At 36.9% G+C, this 15,544-nt stretch overlaps 2 protein-coding genes across 2 annotated transcripts in view; both read right to left on the bottom strand.

The window, feature by feature from the left end:
- Window positions 1-6,133: 6,133 nt before the first annotated feature.
- alkbh3 (alkB homolog 3, alpha-ketoglutarate dependent dioxygenase) overlaps window positions 6,134-15,544 on the bottom strand; it is a 37,126-nt gene continuing 27,715 nt past the window's right edge. The window contains exon 11 of the mRNA XM_062420570.1: window positions 6,134-6,209. The gene's annotated coding sequence lies outside the window, so the exon portion shown is untranslated. The remainder of the gene's footprint in view (window positions 6,210-15,544) is intronic.
- Window positions 11,163-12,698, bottom strand: c6h11orf96 (chromosome 6 C11orf96 homolog). Its single transcript, XM_062421058.1, has one exon. It carries the CDS (start codon window positions 12,386-12,388, stop codon window positions 12,008-12,010), a length of 381 nt encoding a protein of 126 aa, XP_062277042.1. The 5' UTR covers window positions 12,389-12,698; the 3' UTR covers window positions 11,163-12,007.

The raw sequence follows: 15,544 nt of genomic DNA, 5'->3' as shown, positions 1-15,544 counted from the left end.
TTCGTAGTAGGAGACGAAACATGACAAGTAAACAAGGCAACGCGCTGATTGGTAGGCACCGCTTGCATTTAACTTTTAAACAGCTAATTTATTTTTGATATCAAACGACTATTGCAAACTTAACAAAAATCAACGTAAACTTTTTAAATAATCAGTTGCTCAAAAGTGCCCTAATAATAGTAGATTTGCAATTAAATTGCATAATATTGCAAAGAATGGGATTCCTCTTTTTCCATAACAGAAATAACCATGGAGCCTATACATTTGTTGTACATTACCAAAATTACCAAAAAATAAATAGTGGACACTGGTAGGTAATATATATATTTACATATAAGATAAGCTCCCCTCCAGACATTTATTAATACATACACAAATACTCTGCTTGGAACAAAATCAGGGGCAATTTTAGACTCTTTTTTATGAGTGCTCTAGACTAGCACCCCTAAATTTGATCTCAGCAGCCCTAAAAATAAATAAATGTAAAAGTAATGTTTTTTTTGCACTTGCAGGGCATTGTATGTCAAATCCTGATTAGGAGCTGAGCCCCCATGAAGGTCTGATCCTACAGTACAATCGTCCTGAACACAATGTTTGTCTGATATGGTTTTTTCCAACAAAAAGCATAATTATTATTTTAAAATCCTTTAAATGGCACCTACTCCTTCACTCCCATTAAAAAAACAACAACCCAGAATCAATGCAAATGCAATTTTTTAATTTCGAAAGTTTAACTGTCGCCTTCTTCACTGAAAAGTGCAGCAAAGGCCTCAAATTTCCACATCACACTTGTGTAAATTGAATTTTGGACCACGACTGGTGTCCAAATTAGTTGTGATTTCACAAATCCTATTCATATGCCCACCCCCTAAAAATCAGATTGTCAAAAAGCACAGAGAAACTTTCCACTTTCAACAGTTCAATGTGAAAGCCGCGTTCCTCTATCAAATTCTGCACATTCTGCACAATGAAGCTCAAACATCAAACTCTTGAAAAACACGTTGGAATGAAGAAGGACTTTAAAGGTAAAGAAAAAAAATAATCTGATTTGAATATAATATGTGTATGTGCACTGGAGGCTTCAAATGTCCATATCACACTTGTGTAAGTTGAATATTGGACCACGATTGGCTCCAAACTATAGTTATGATGTCATAAATCATGCTCGTAACTAAACTACTGAGGTTTAAGGCGAATTAAACGTTCCACCTTGAGCAGATAAATGTGAAAACAGTGGTCTAGTGTTGAAATTTGGACACACATAATCCTGAACAGTGACCATTAAACATCCAACCAAGCAAGAAATAAAACACATCCTTGACTGGAAAGCGTCTTTAAACACACAAAGGTTGAAATACACGCAATACAATTTTACTCATCACATAACAAGTGTACTGAACAATACAGCATGGTAAAATTACAGAATATCTTACTATTAACATTTGAATGAAAAGACACAGTGGGGCAGACAATAATGCAGGTTGCCAGACTATTAGATTATCAAATAAATTAGGAATGGGAAAATAAGATAAGTTTACCATTGCAGAAATGTTGGAATTAATTTGATTTGTCAGCTGAGTATGTGATTGTACAGTATATTGTAAACAAAATCAAAAATAGGCAAAGGACTGAGACACTGAGTTTTTTTTCTTCTTTTTTTATCATGTTGGTCCAGCAATGATTACTTGCTCCTGTGTGCCAAGTTAAGCACTACGAAGGAGAGCTTGGCATTCTCAACCATTCTGTCTTTCACTGCCTAAAATGGAAAAACTCTCATTCAGAACAAGATTTGGCTTTGATCTGGAGGTCTGGGTTGTCTCATTGGTTTTCAATGTGCCCTCAAGTTTAAAGCAGAGTAGAGTGTGCCGAGTGTGTCTGCACAACAGAAAAATGCCCATATAATGCAATCCTCAGTGTTGGTTGGTATCAGTTCAAATATGCATATATTGACACAGGTGGTATTTTGACATCTTGAGATTTGTCCACTTTGGTAGACAATGCATAATTATAAGCCGTGTATGATTTAATTAAAGATCACCATTCAGTGACATATTTAAGAATCTTTTCAAAATGTGCTAATAAATGATATGAAAAGTATAATCTTTTATATATACATACTGCTCATATCTGCATAATAACAGGTGCACCTGCAGCTGTCCTCATTAAAATCTTGCAAAAAGCAAAAAGCCAAATCATTAAATCATGCATTACAATCCTTAAATGCATGAACCTGGTTTATCATTTTTTCAGACAGACGGGGTGAGTGAGCATGTTTCTCCTTCATCCTGGGTCTGGAGGACAAACCACAAAAAGGACAATTTTAAGGAAATAGAACACTGGTAGAGGAGGTATGTGGGTCACCTTCTGTTTTGCATCCGTAATCACCTCTTTTCTGCAGCACCAGGGGGAGATGAAGAGCTCAGGAAAGCTTTGAAATAGAGAGAGAGATGAAAGGAGCATGCTGAATGTTGGAGGCACTGCTTTCTGAGTTCCACCAGACACCTCCTTAAATCATGAGACTAGGATGTAGGTCAGGGATGCTTTCAGGAGCATTCTGCCATTAAGACAACAAGCAGGTTTGCATACACATGTGGACACTTACATACTATGAGCACAGATGTGCACATGCACACACACAAACAAACACAGACACACACAGACACACAGACACACACACACACACACACACACACACACACACACACACGCGCGCGCACACACACAGTGCACACATATAATGATGAATCTTTTTCACAAGTTCATATGTAACATAACTGGAGTCACAGATGGTCATGGTCAATATTCTCTGAGAAACAAACAAACATTTTGACCTAAAGACTGAACATTTTCTGCCTTTTTTAAGGGTTTAAGAGTTTTTCTTACAGTCACATTTAAGTGTTTTGCCATGTAAGCTCTGTGGTCATTTTTTATCCCATCTGTTCCTCTGTGGTCTGTCAATCAAGTGGTTCAGCACTAAAATAAATACAATAAAATATCTGAACAACTATTTGATGGCTGATATGAATACTCATGGTCCCCAGAAGTATCCTGATTTTCAAATAGTAAGTTTTAAGTTTAGTTTAGGATACCTCTTCATGACAGGATACTGGTCATATTAGCAAGAGCATCAGATACACAAAAGAAGAATAGAAGAAGAATAGACTTTATTGTCATTGTACAGGGTACAACGAAATTATGGGCCGCGCTGATGCTGCATTTATATAATGCAGGAGTTATCATATTTACCAGCTTCTGTTTATCTCAACATGTAAGTGGTAATTTGATTTTAAGAATTAAAATCTTGCATTTTTCTAAAAAAGTGTCATATATTTGACCTGGCACAAAATAATATGAAAACGTATGAAACACAAACAAACATCTAAGCCCCTAACATCATCTTAAATCCATCAGTCAAAGTAATTACACCCTATTTAATGCTTATTTAGTAAGCACATGCAATTTCTAATCCCTGAATGACCAGCATGCCCATCATTTTGTCCCGGGATGATAGACAAGCAGAGTTGTCTCATATTTTCATCCTGCCATCCATTTTGGTGACTTTTACTTTTGAGTCTTGTTGTGTTTTTAAAATGCATATTATATATAAAATATTCAGCTGGACATTATGAAGTTCATTGCATACTTCAATGGGCACCAGCCAGGCAAGTAGTCATCACATGGCCATTGCTATAAATGTCAATAGATTTATCAAAATGCAATTAGGTTAAGTGTGCTGATGTGAGTTCTGAGACAGAAATGTGACAAACACATAGCAACAGGCTGTTTACCACAATGATCTCCAGGCTGTGGGTGGAATCACTGAGTAGATGCTCTCAACTTGGCAGAGGACTCTTGTTCCATGTACCAGATATTATTAATGCTGACCTTTGTATGAGAGCACATCAGTAATGTAGCCTTGACAGTGGCCAAGATGTAAATGAAAGATTTTTTACACCAGTAAAGTGGAACAGCTGTCATTCAGTGCCACCATGAAAACGTCTTTTTGATGCTACTGACCCCAAAAATTCCAAACCTCTCTGCCCCCGTGTACCGGTCACCCAGCTGGTGTTTGTAACCCAAACAAGGCAGAAAACTGGCTTGTTTTGGAGACATTTTCTTCTTGTTTTGGGGACTAGAACAAGGATTATGTAAGACTGTGCCACTCAATTCTTAGGTATGCAAGATAAACTCAAAATATGTTTATGCACATTCACATCAACAATAGAAATAAACTAGACTATTTTATTTATAATTTATTATTATATACTTATATATAAAATCTATATTATTTGTTGTGTCTCTTTTTCCCTTTTTTAATGTTTTTTGTGTCTTTTTATTGTTTTGTTTTTTCTGTATGCTCCCTCTCAGCTCTGTACAATCTGTCTGTGCACTTAAAATGCTCAATAAAACAAACAATAAATGAATTATTATTCACTAACTGGAACACTTAAGTTGCTTCTGTAAGAGCAGATTAGAATCTTTATATAAAAGGGAGCAGAGTTAGTTGTTTTAGGCTGCAGGGATATTTCTTAGATGTATCAGCTATCTCTGCTTTTGAAGCCCAGTTCATGAGAGTGCTGCATGATTTATTATAGAAGACAATTTTTCACAAACACTCTTTTAACCTTAAACAAAGCACTGGATGATTATCCATAACTGTCATTTGTTGAGTCATAAAGCTTTGTTAGATAAGTTCCCTATTGCACCTGTTAGACCTCAGTAGTGTTATTGAATGTCTCTCTGTGCCCAACACATTCTCACATGTGGTGAAAGAGGAGCACACCTAATCTTAGTGAAGTCAGCTTAGAAATATTATGTGTTGAGTCAATGGAATTAATCTTTTTTTGAAACATTTCAAGACCTTACTGTGGTTGAAAAAAGACTTTATATGGTCACAGCTCTTTTTTCTTGCATGTCCGTGTATTATTGTATTATATCTTCTTTATCAATGTTTAAACAATGTGTGTTGTATTTTTAATTCATGCACAGCACCTGATTAATTGACATCTCCTATAGACAGTAAATAATGTAGATAAAAACAAATAAAAAAGAAAGTGATGGAAAGCAGCAATCAGAAAACAATAAGTAAATTTCACTTTTACGCTCCTGTTGTCTTCCCATTGACTATACATGACTAACACTGAATGATCCACAAATTAAAATTTAAAAGGACTTAACTGGCATGACAATAGTTTTTGTTAAAAAAATAATTTACAGTTTAGGCAAACAAGAAACAGTATCTTAATTTCATGTTTTCTGCATGAAGGAAATCTTTTATTCAGATCTATGTGGTAAAATCTGTTTACTACAGTGCAGCTAGAGTCTGGTGTAGATGCCCTGCTGGTTTGTTGAGGTTTGTTGCTGCAGTAAAATATGTCAGTTTACTTGTTCCAAGTCTCCTGCTGACTTCTGCATATGCTATAAATGATGCTGCAGGAGCTGCTCTGTGGTCAGGCCTGGAACTTCAGACACGAACTCGAGCTAACGTGGGACTGACGGATGCATCACTCCGTTTCTGGGCACCCTCTCGTCATCAACCAGCCGTCTGGCTCGTGTCTGGTAAGTAAACTGTCATACTTTGGAACTGCAGCAGCATATAAACTTAATACCCCAGACTATTTGTTTCAGACTTAACTAAAGAAATAAAAGAGATAAAAACACAACAATCTGTATATGATGACATTTTTAATTTGTAGTAGTTTTAATTATAAATTCATGTTAGTCAGTGGTTTAGTACAGTAATTAGCTTTAACATACAGCAAAATACCATCCCTGTTTTTCATTGCTGGCCTCTGGACATGATGGTTATAATCCAGGCCTCAGTGTACATCAAGATGTGGTCGTGAACATTTTTTTGTCTAATAGATCATAGGAAGTACTTTGTTATCTCTTAACCTGAAATTTCCGAAGTGAAAGTTTTACTTTATCATTATTATTATTATAAAGTGCATAACTACTTACCCGAAAGGCAAAAAACCTTTTCACGTACCTCAGCCAAAGATCAGGGATTGTGTGCAGTCATGCTGAGTCCACATGTTGCTTTGGCTCTTGAGCACTGACTTAAATCACAAGGATAATTTGGGCAAAAATAAGAGAGACAGTTCAAAAAGTCACTATCAATAAATAATACAAATATCTGCAAACCAACCTTGTTCCCAGTTGTTGCAGTCAAACATCTTCTGCCAATTCTTCAATTCCTGACAGGATGTCTTAATCTCTGTGGCAAGTACACACACAGTGTAGTTAAGAGCATATGCTGAAACTCGTATGTTATCTCATCTACAGTACAGATAGAAGAACAGTTGAGCAGTTAGGGCCGGTCAAAAAGAGGTCATTTCTTGTTTCTGTTTGCCAGTGATTTTATTTTTTTATTATTCTAAATAAGAAAAGAAAAATCGAACCGTCTGCTAATCCCCTTTTGACCGAAGAAAGCAGCTCGTATTTCAATTTAATCTTTTGTATCAAGTTCAATGTAACTTTTTACCACAGGTTTTTCACATATTTTTGTAAATTATGGTTAATAGGCCTCACTTAAATGAAATTATACCTAATTTTTCACTCAACATCTGTTTCCGCCAGGGTCAAAATGTACCAGAGGACAACAGGAGGGTTAACAAAAAAAAAGAAAAAGTATAGACATGAGGGTTTTTTTTTTTTAAGTACCATCATTTCATTAAAATATAAAGTTTTAGATGTATTTTATTTAATACAAATTTAGCATACAATATAAAAATAGGGATGAAACAATAAAAAGAGAAACTAATCATCATACAAAGTAATTCTGAGAAGATTTCTACTTAAACTTCATGGCTGACAACTGAGTATATTTATGTGATATACCTTTAACCAAAGTTTAAAAGTCTGTTGAGTTGAAGTATAAGATGAGAGGAAATGTTTTTAGTTACATTCGGATGAGTTAGAGGGCCAGAAATCATACACAGTAGAAGACATGGGCATTTTCTAGCTGTTCGCTGTTTGCCCTGTGTCATCCCATCTGGCTCGTCAGACTCCAGTTAACAGACTGTTATTACTGTGGTGCACTTAAGGCAGTGATGTTACCTTTGAAAAATCCTGACATCCCATCAACAGCATGGAAAAAAAACACTGATGCTTCAACAACATAAAGTATTTTCAGCTTGCCCTCGAGTTACTTTGAGGTTATGTTGCTTGTGAATGTTTGTTCATCTTGTGTTAAAGGCTCTATTTTACAAATGATTGTCCCTTTATGCTATTTCGTCTGCTGCCAGGTTGTTCGCATCACCTCTGTTTGAACCTCTCTGCGCTGATTTCCTGTTGACATTTTAGTAATGTGCTTCGAGGGCTCAGCTAGGTGTGGTTTCCTACCTCAGATCTTAAAAGGGTGAAATTTTAACTTATAATGTACTCCACACCTTCATTTGACAAGGCTCCTGCTTCAAAACTTGTGACCTTAAAACAGCATTTCTCTTGAGGCTGATGGATTTTTCTCCTAATATCTGGTCTGGTGTTTGTTTCTTAGTAGCCAAAGCAACCACATATTCATACTCTGGTGGTTGACCTACGAGAAAACTGGCTTGAATTGTCAGACTCTTCACAATCATAAATATTAGTAGTCATGGCCACACTGAAGTTATAGCTGGTGTTTGTACCATGTTGTGTATTTCAAGCTTGAGGACATCAAGCGTCTGTCACGCAGTTAGCATCAGACAGTGAAACTAATTAGGAAGGAGGTGCGGCCGATACTGAGTGTCAGATGTGGTGGAGAAAATGAATGTTAGATTAATTGCACTGATGCTCTCCAACCTCACTCACTTCTCGCACAGACTCTAATCTCCACTGCAACATGAAAACTAGGTTGCTGGAGAAAGAGGGCGGAAAGCGAAAACGTGAACTGGATCAATCTGTCACCCCGGCACAAGATGACAAATATGTTTCTCTTATCGTGCTTTCTTCCAGTCTGTCCGTCTCTCTCTCTCTTTGTCTTTCCAAACTTTCACACACTCTTTTTGCAAAATCTCAGTGACGCAAATGCTTCCAGAGTCACGTTGTTACACGTGAAAGCAGGCAGTAATTCTACATGTTGTTAAGGATGACAGATCTACAAGCACTGTGCAAACAATGACTATGACAGTGACTAAGTGTGCGTTTGTGTGTTTGCGAGAGAGAAATATCGAGATCTTTCACATGCTACCGGCTGGTCCTTGTCAAGGAGTCTAAGTGGAATCGACTTCGACTGCTGTGTGTTTACAAACACCAAGCCACAAATCCTGCATAGTATACCTTTAATGTTACTTGATTGCGAGATCTGTCCTCTTTGCACAATTTAGCTAAAGCAGCTACACTCAAAAAAACAACTTGTAGGATTTACTTAATACAATCTTTGTTACAATTTGCACTAACATTAACTAAGTAACTTTAACTGTCGCAATATTAAGTACATCTCACTCGCCAGTATCAAGTATAATGTATTTAATTCTAAACTTAAAACTTGAAAATATTGAGTAAATGTTACTTAATTATATTTAAGCATAAATAATATTTATTTTAAGACAGGAAAGTCACTTATATGAAATTATTTAGTAAATCTTATCATTTAAAGTTATGAAGTAACTAAGTAGATTGTATTATACTTTTTTCATTTTCAATTACTTGTTGAAAAATGAAATTATATTACTCATTATAATTATGTAAATTTTGTTCATCTTCTATTGATAAATGTTAATAAATGTTTTTATACATCAAAAATCAAACAACTACAATATAATACAATACAATAAAACTATTTATTTTGTCAACAGTAAACATTAATTAATCACTCCATTTAAATGACCTGTCACAGTCAACAAACTGTGAATTTAGTTAAAACTCTTTGTTTTAAACGAAAAATGGTCTGGGGACTGGAAATCTTATTTTAAACAACCAAAAAATGTCAGCAGTTATAAATGTAACAGTGGCTTGACTAGCATTAGTCAACAAAACATGGAGACCCCGACTTATATCGTTTTAGAATGGAGCTAAAATGACCATAGCATGCTCATTCAAGTGTCAAGAAAATTAAATCACCATTTACTAACATAAACTTACCAGAAACTATAAAATAAAAACATCACTGCTAAAAAAAAATCACTGATTTTTATTTTACCCCAAGAGGCATAAAATATAAAATATAATCACATCGTATAATACAATAGCAGATCAGACAGAGCTAGGTAGCACTGTCATAACAAAAGGTCTTAATAGTATACTAGTTTTTGCATTCATGTATTACTTTTGCATCAAACCATCTCAGAACAGAAATAACAGAATTGCTTGAATCATTTGAAGAGACTTTTTTTCTTGCAAATTTGCGAGAAAAAAGTAGAGTGTTCTCAGACAAATTTACAAGAAAAAGTCGAAAGAAGTTATTTTATTCTGCCAAGAAAGCACAAAAACTTCTGAAAACTGGTTAAAGTCTGCAAAGCTGGAGAGACATCGCTTGTCGTGCATTAGACCTGCCGTGAAAGAAGTAATCAAATTGTACTTTTCAGTTGGGTTTAGCAATAAGGAGAAACTTGTGTAACCAAGCGTTATAGACACCCATACTTACATAGGTTATAAAATTGAATTTGTTGTAAATAAATAATGACGTGTGCTTAAATGGTGTCATAGTACGAATAAACCACGTCAGACTTTTGACATTTTTCATAAACTATCTTTATTTTATATTCTAAAATCTACATGAACTAATGAATACATTTTCAAATTAGAGATATATCTTGCTTTATAAGAAATGATCTCCCTTATAAATCATGTCAGTATCCATGAAAAACAGCTGAACTTAGATTTTGGTGCTTAATGGGAACACTTACCCTAACAGCTGAAAACATTTCTTAGAAAATTAGAAAAGTAATCAAATGTAATAAGTTACATTACTTTGATTAAGTAATTGAAATAGTTACATTACTTATTACATTTTAAATAGGGTAACTAGTAATCTGTAACCTTTTCAAAGTAACCTTCCCAACCCTGGTTGTAATGCCAGGCTGTGCACTATTCCCAGTAAGCCGAGGTGAGACATGCTTCCACAGTGTTTAACCTTAACCTTTACTTGGAAGATCCTGGCATTGACCATAAGCTGCAACTCTTGGCTTCAAACCGGCTCCAATGTAAACCAACGGGTGATGCCACACCTTTACGTCCCTCTTTATATACAGTCTATAGTGGGAACAAATGGGCTTGGGACTGAGTGCCACAGAAAATGTAGGAAAATGGGAAAGAACTTGGAGAAAGTGTAACATATTGTTGGTTTTATTCTATTCATGGGACTGCTGACAATAAGAAATGTATAGTGTAACACCAGCCCTTTAACTGAATTGTCATCCCCAATGTTACCCTTATTGATTTCTGGTCTCTGTTGTTCCTCTGGTCTCTGTTCCTCTGTGATCATATCTCCTTGTGGCACGTGCATCTCAGTCTAACACTTAAGCCATCATACCTCATAGGAGAATGGATCTCTCATCTTGCAGATTTACTTAATCAGAGAGTCTATTCTTAGTTTATCCACATGCAACCCAAGCAGGTTCTCAACTAAAACCCCTGCAGCACTGTCTCAGTCCGTAACACGCTGATGAATCGCACTCGAGTGAAAGTCATGCATCACATTTCACTTGTCACAGAGTGGATTGGCAGAAGAGGGTTATTAGCAACAGGAGGGTCGGCTGCAGCGGCTCTCTCTGATGCACTGAGAGGGCATCCCTCTCAGCAGGCTGGTGGTTGTTGTGGTTTAGTTCGCTAATGAAAACCTGACATTACTGAAAGTGCGTCACCAGCATGCAGTAGACGCAGCTCAAGGATTGAGTGTTTACATATGGGTCAGACATGAGTTTATCTTAACAATAACACTACAGATGGACAGCCAGTAAAGGCCACATATTAACTTCCCTTTGTTCTGCAACTTCCTCTTTTATGTGAGGAATGAGTTTGCCAGAGACCTTTTATGACATGATTTTAGGGTCAAATTAATACTTTCCAAGATGCTGAGCCTTTGCACTCCCTGCTTATGTTTACACTGTGGACTCTTATGTAATTTAGGATTGGCGAGTCAGCTGTTTTAATGTAAATGCCACATTTATCTAAACATTTTCCACTAGCAGCATTTTGTTTCTGAAAGTGCACTTTCTAAGTAGAAACTCAATGACTCAAAATATTTGAAAATATTTATTAAAGTACATATGACAAACATTGTAACATATATGTATAAAGTAAAACAAATATAAAGTACAAAGGTTATGATTTTCTTTGAAAGTCAAGGCGACTTTAGAAGTCAGAAACAGCAATAAAATATCACATCTACTTGGTTATGAACAAAATAAAAGAATAAATAAAGACATTTAGAAAGGCATTTTTTTGCTCAGGAATCAAAGCAAGAGCAGAGATTTCTTTCACCGTGAAGCTGGAAAGCAAGAGCTCAAACTCTTGACAAAGCCTTGTAATGGTACTCTACTGCTTCAGTGACGGCCAGGTCACTGTTGTTGCACAGTACATTGCTCAGACGATGTATTTACAGTTTGGTAAGTTGCAATACTAACATTTGTTTAAACAGTCCTTTCTATGTTGACTGATCAAGTAGAAAATCTGAATTGAAACAAAAATACCTATACAGCTTTTAAAATGGAAAAATCTTTCATCTTTTAAGTTTTCCTCAAAGATGTCTACAGTAGAAAAGGAATACATTTAAAGAGTCAGAGTGTGTTCACCTCTGCGTCATCTGCTACCTTTACACTCATCATATCTATACAGCAGTATCACCAGCCTGTGGCACTGGTGAGGATCTTTACAGATATGCATCAAGTGCATCTTCAAGCTATATACTGTATGTTGATATGTTAGTATATATTAAATGCAGACATTTGCATGACAGCAGCAGCTTATACACACAGGCAGGCTGGCAGACAGGCCAGTTTGGTTCAGTTCAATTGGCCTCCATTTGAAGCGGCATCAAGGCGAAGCGAGGGACATGGGGGGCCCGGAGGTGGTCACGTCCCAGCACTCACTGAGTGGAGTCGGAGTCACTGGAGTCCAGGCTGGTCTGTGTGGTCGTGGGGGTGCAGCTGTGATGAGCAGCTGGTGGACAATGAAGGGTCTGTGTGCTCCGCCGAAGGTTCTCCAGGGACTGCAGGAAGGAGCGACGCGCCCTCTCCTCCTCCATTGGCGAGGAGCCTTCTTCCTCCACCTCTGCAATCTCAGCAAAGGTGACAGGCTGTGTTTTGAATCGAGCCTCACGTGGTCGGCGGGAGCGGCTCTTGCCCCTGGCTGGGCCCTTAGGGACAGGCAGCTGCTGGGGGAACTCCTCCATAGCTGAGGCCATAAGGTGAGCTGGGAGGACGTGGAAGCCAGAAGCCTCCATAACCATCTGACGCACAGCAGCCATAAGTGGAACAGGAGCCCAAATTAGTAAGAAATCAAATCTAACTTTGCTGATCGTGCACGTGTCAAACTTTTGTCCTGTTTGAAGAACAGGTCGCTGCTTCAGGAGCAATAAAGCAAGAGTCCATCCAAAGTCAAGACAAACAAACAATCCTTAAACCTCCAAGTCCAGCCACACTGAAGTTTACAAGAAGAATTGCTCCTAAGGTGTGCTGGTGAATCTCACTCCTCGATCTGAGTGCTTCTGTTTCAACTCTGCCGGGACCTGAAGTCTCTTTCCTCTCTGGTTGTTACTTGTTGTGTGTGTGAATCTCTGTCTGTTGAAGCGAATGCTACTGACAGCTCAGGCAGCCTCTTTTATAGCAGCTCACTACCCACTCACCCTCTCTCTCTCTCTCTGAGTTTGCCAGGTCCCTCCCACTCCTCTCCCTCCCTCTCAGTCACGGTTCCGGCCTCTGTAGCAGCCAGACAGTCACAGTCACCCCACTTAAAATAAACATATGAGATCTACGTGTGTGCAGGGTGCGTGTGCTTTGACTGATTTATAGGAAAGGAGACAGATTTTAAAGAAAGATGAAGAGAAAGAGAGAGAGACAGTTGAGAAAGAAATGGAGACAGTAAAACAAAGTGAAAAAGGGAGGATGTTTGATCAGGAGAGGAGGGGAACCAACATGAGATGAAAAGTAGAGCAGAGAGAAAAGTGGACCAAACCGAGCCAGGGTTGAGAGACTCAAACGCTAGCACACTTTTTATTCATAAATGCAGGACGGCTCTCGGAGCAGACAGGAGTTGTTGAACATGTCTGCTCAGTTCGACAAGAAATTACCACCTTTGTGAAGCTTATAATAGTTACTTTATGTAGAAGACTATTACAGAGGTGTATCACATTCACATTACATTAAAAGGTTCTCATTTTATTATGTATTTCCACATGTATTACTCCAGATTCAAAAGCAGTTTATCTGAAGAGTCTGGGTGAGAAATAACGAGCAAGCAAGTGAGATTACATCTATAGCAAGTATTAATAGATGAGCCTAAAAAAGGATAGGAAAAAACTGTGTAGTTACTTCTCTACGGGACACTTAAAGAAAAATCTGATTCCAATAACTTTCACTTTTTTGTGCCATTATTTACAAACTCACACTTACAGACACTAATGTAGCACAAAACTATTTATTATATAAGTATTACATAAGTATTTGAACAGCCAGTTGGTTTGCCAGGATCAAATTATACCTCCAAATGACAGTTGGTAACCTGCCATGCTGACCCCTTTGGAGTAGGAACACTAATGAGCCGCAACATGTTGCACTCTCAGTTCCCTCAAATGAAAAAATGTTGTTAAAGAAGAATCTGGTGCTTTCCTTCAGATCTCACCCTGATGTGTGTATGTGGGAGAAAACATTGCCTGCAGCTCTGCTTACATGCACTTATAATGTGTATGTGTAAACATGAGTGAGTGCAAGAGACAGTGTATGGAAGTTATTGTTACGCTCAGTGGTGTAAGAAGTATTCAGATCATTACATAAAAGTTCAGTGTTAGATAACTGCTAAAAAAATGCTAAAAGTACATAAGTATTACGAGCTTGATGTAGTTAAAGTATTATAGTAAAAGTAGGGGTCGGGCCCCTCCAGAGGGTCAGCAGATAAATCTAAAGAGAGATTAAGATTAAGATTGCATATGAAATATTTTGATATTCTAACTGTTGTTTAAATTGTACGCTCTTTTTAAGACTTTTCTGTTTGCCACTGCTTTTTGTTAAACCAAATGTTTTTTTTAAAATGTTATTATTATCTGTCTTTATTTATTATCTTTTATAAAATGTATTATATATTCTTTTTTCTTTTATCCGTCTAATTCCATTCTAACATTTGTATTTATTTATTTTATTTAACTCTTTGAAACTCTATTGTATTCTATTGTCTTTTTTATAATGTTTCAGGTTTCTTTTACATTTTGCCTTTTGTGCCTTTTATGTTTTATGTAAAGCATTTTGAATTCCTTGATATTGAAATGTGCAATAAAATAGATAAACACAAATTAACATCTCAGGCCTTGTCTTCACTTTCTAATTAGTCGCAGTAAAACATAATTTACCAAGCCCCTCTTGTGGATGGAAGTGAGGGAAGTATTGCTTCAGTAAATGTGCACTAAAAAAGAGGAGCATCTTCAGTGGGTGCAGCATATCTGTCACATACATCTAATCATAAATAGAGAGATGTGAGCTCTGGTTCAAGATCTGTGGCGCAAAAATAATCTTTTCTTTCAAAACAATATGAACATTTTTGTATTGATTTTGAGGTTTATAGCTTTATTTTAAGATATTGTTAATGAAAACATACACTATGCATAATGTGCAATTCGATTATAATAGCAAATAGTAATGTTTAAAAGTGAACTATTGTGAAAATACAGTCAGATTTTGAGATATTATGACTGCATTGAGAGACCTAATGTAGATAGATAAAAAGCTTTATTGTCATTATATTTTACATATGTTGAGAGCAAAAAATAAAATGAGTGATGAAAGGAACAGGCCTGATCGATCCCAATTAAAACACCAATCATCCAAAAAATATAACTTTTTGTTTAAGAGTAAAACCCACTATTGAGGATTATTAAAATAACTACTACTTCAGGTTAAAAAAACAAGACTTTAAAGGCTCATGTGGCAACAGTTGATATAAGTATCAAGTATCATTTTCCCCCTGAAATACATCATGCAAAAAGATTTTAGGAAGCAAACATTTCCCATGTATTCAGATGAGGCAACGTGACGACAGACAGGTCTGAGAGAGTCACACAGGATGCTCGGCCTTATATGTAGTCAAAGTCACAGTAGACACGGTAACAGATACACAAACACCACACACTCATCAGCAGACCCAATATCAGCCAAGTGAACACGTCATCCTAACTGTAACAGTAAAGACTAAATTTATCAGTGTCACCGGTGACGATGTCATGTCAGGGTTGGCGTCGGCTGGGTCGGTTACGTTCACACCGCAGCTGATTTCTTCTCTCACATGGTTTGTAGTCACATTTCCTTAATTCTGATCTGAAACATTGATTTTTGATACTTAATTCCTTTTCCGAGCCGTTCAGCCCACTTGTGACTCCAGTAATCTCTACCGCTGCCATGGAAATATGCAACTCTTG

Source organism: Scomber scombrus, chromosome 6, assembly GCF_963691925.1.
Source record: "Scomber scombrus chromosome 6, fScoSco1.1, whole genome shotgun sequence".
NCBI classification, from domain to species: domain Eukaryota; kingdom Metazoa; phylum Chordata; class Actinopteri; order Scombriformes; family Scombridae; genus Scomber; species Scomber scombrus.
Note: the sequence above shows the minus strand (reverse complement) of the source record. Positions and strands in the feature narration are given on the sequence as shown.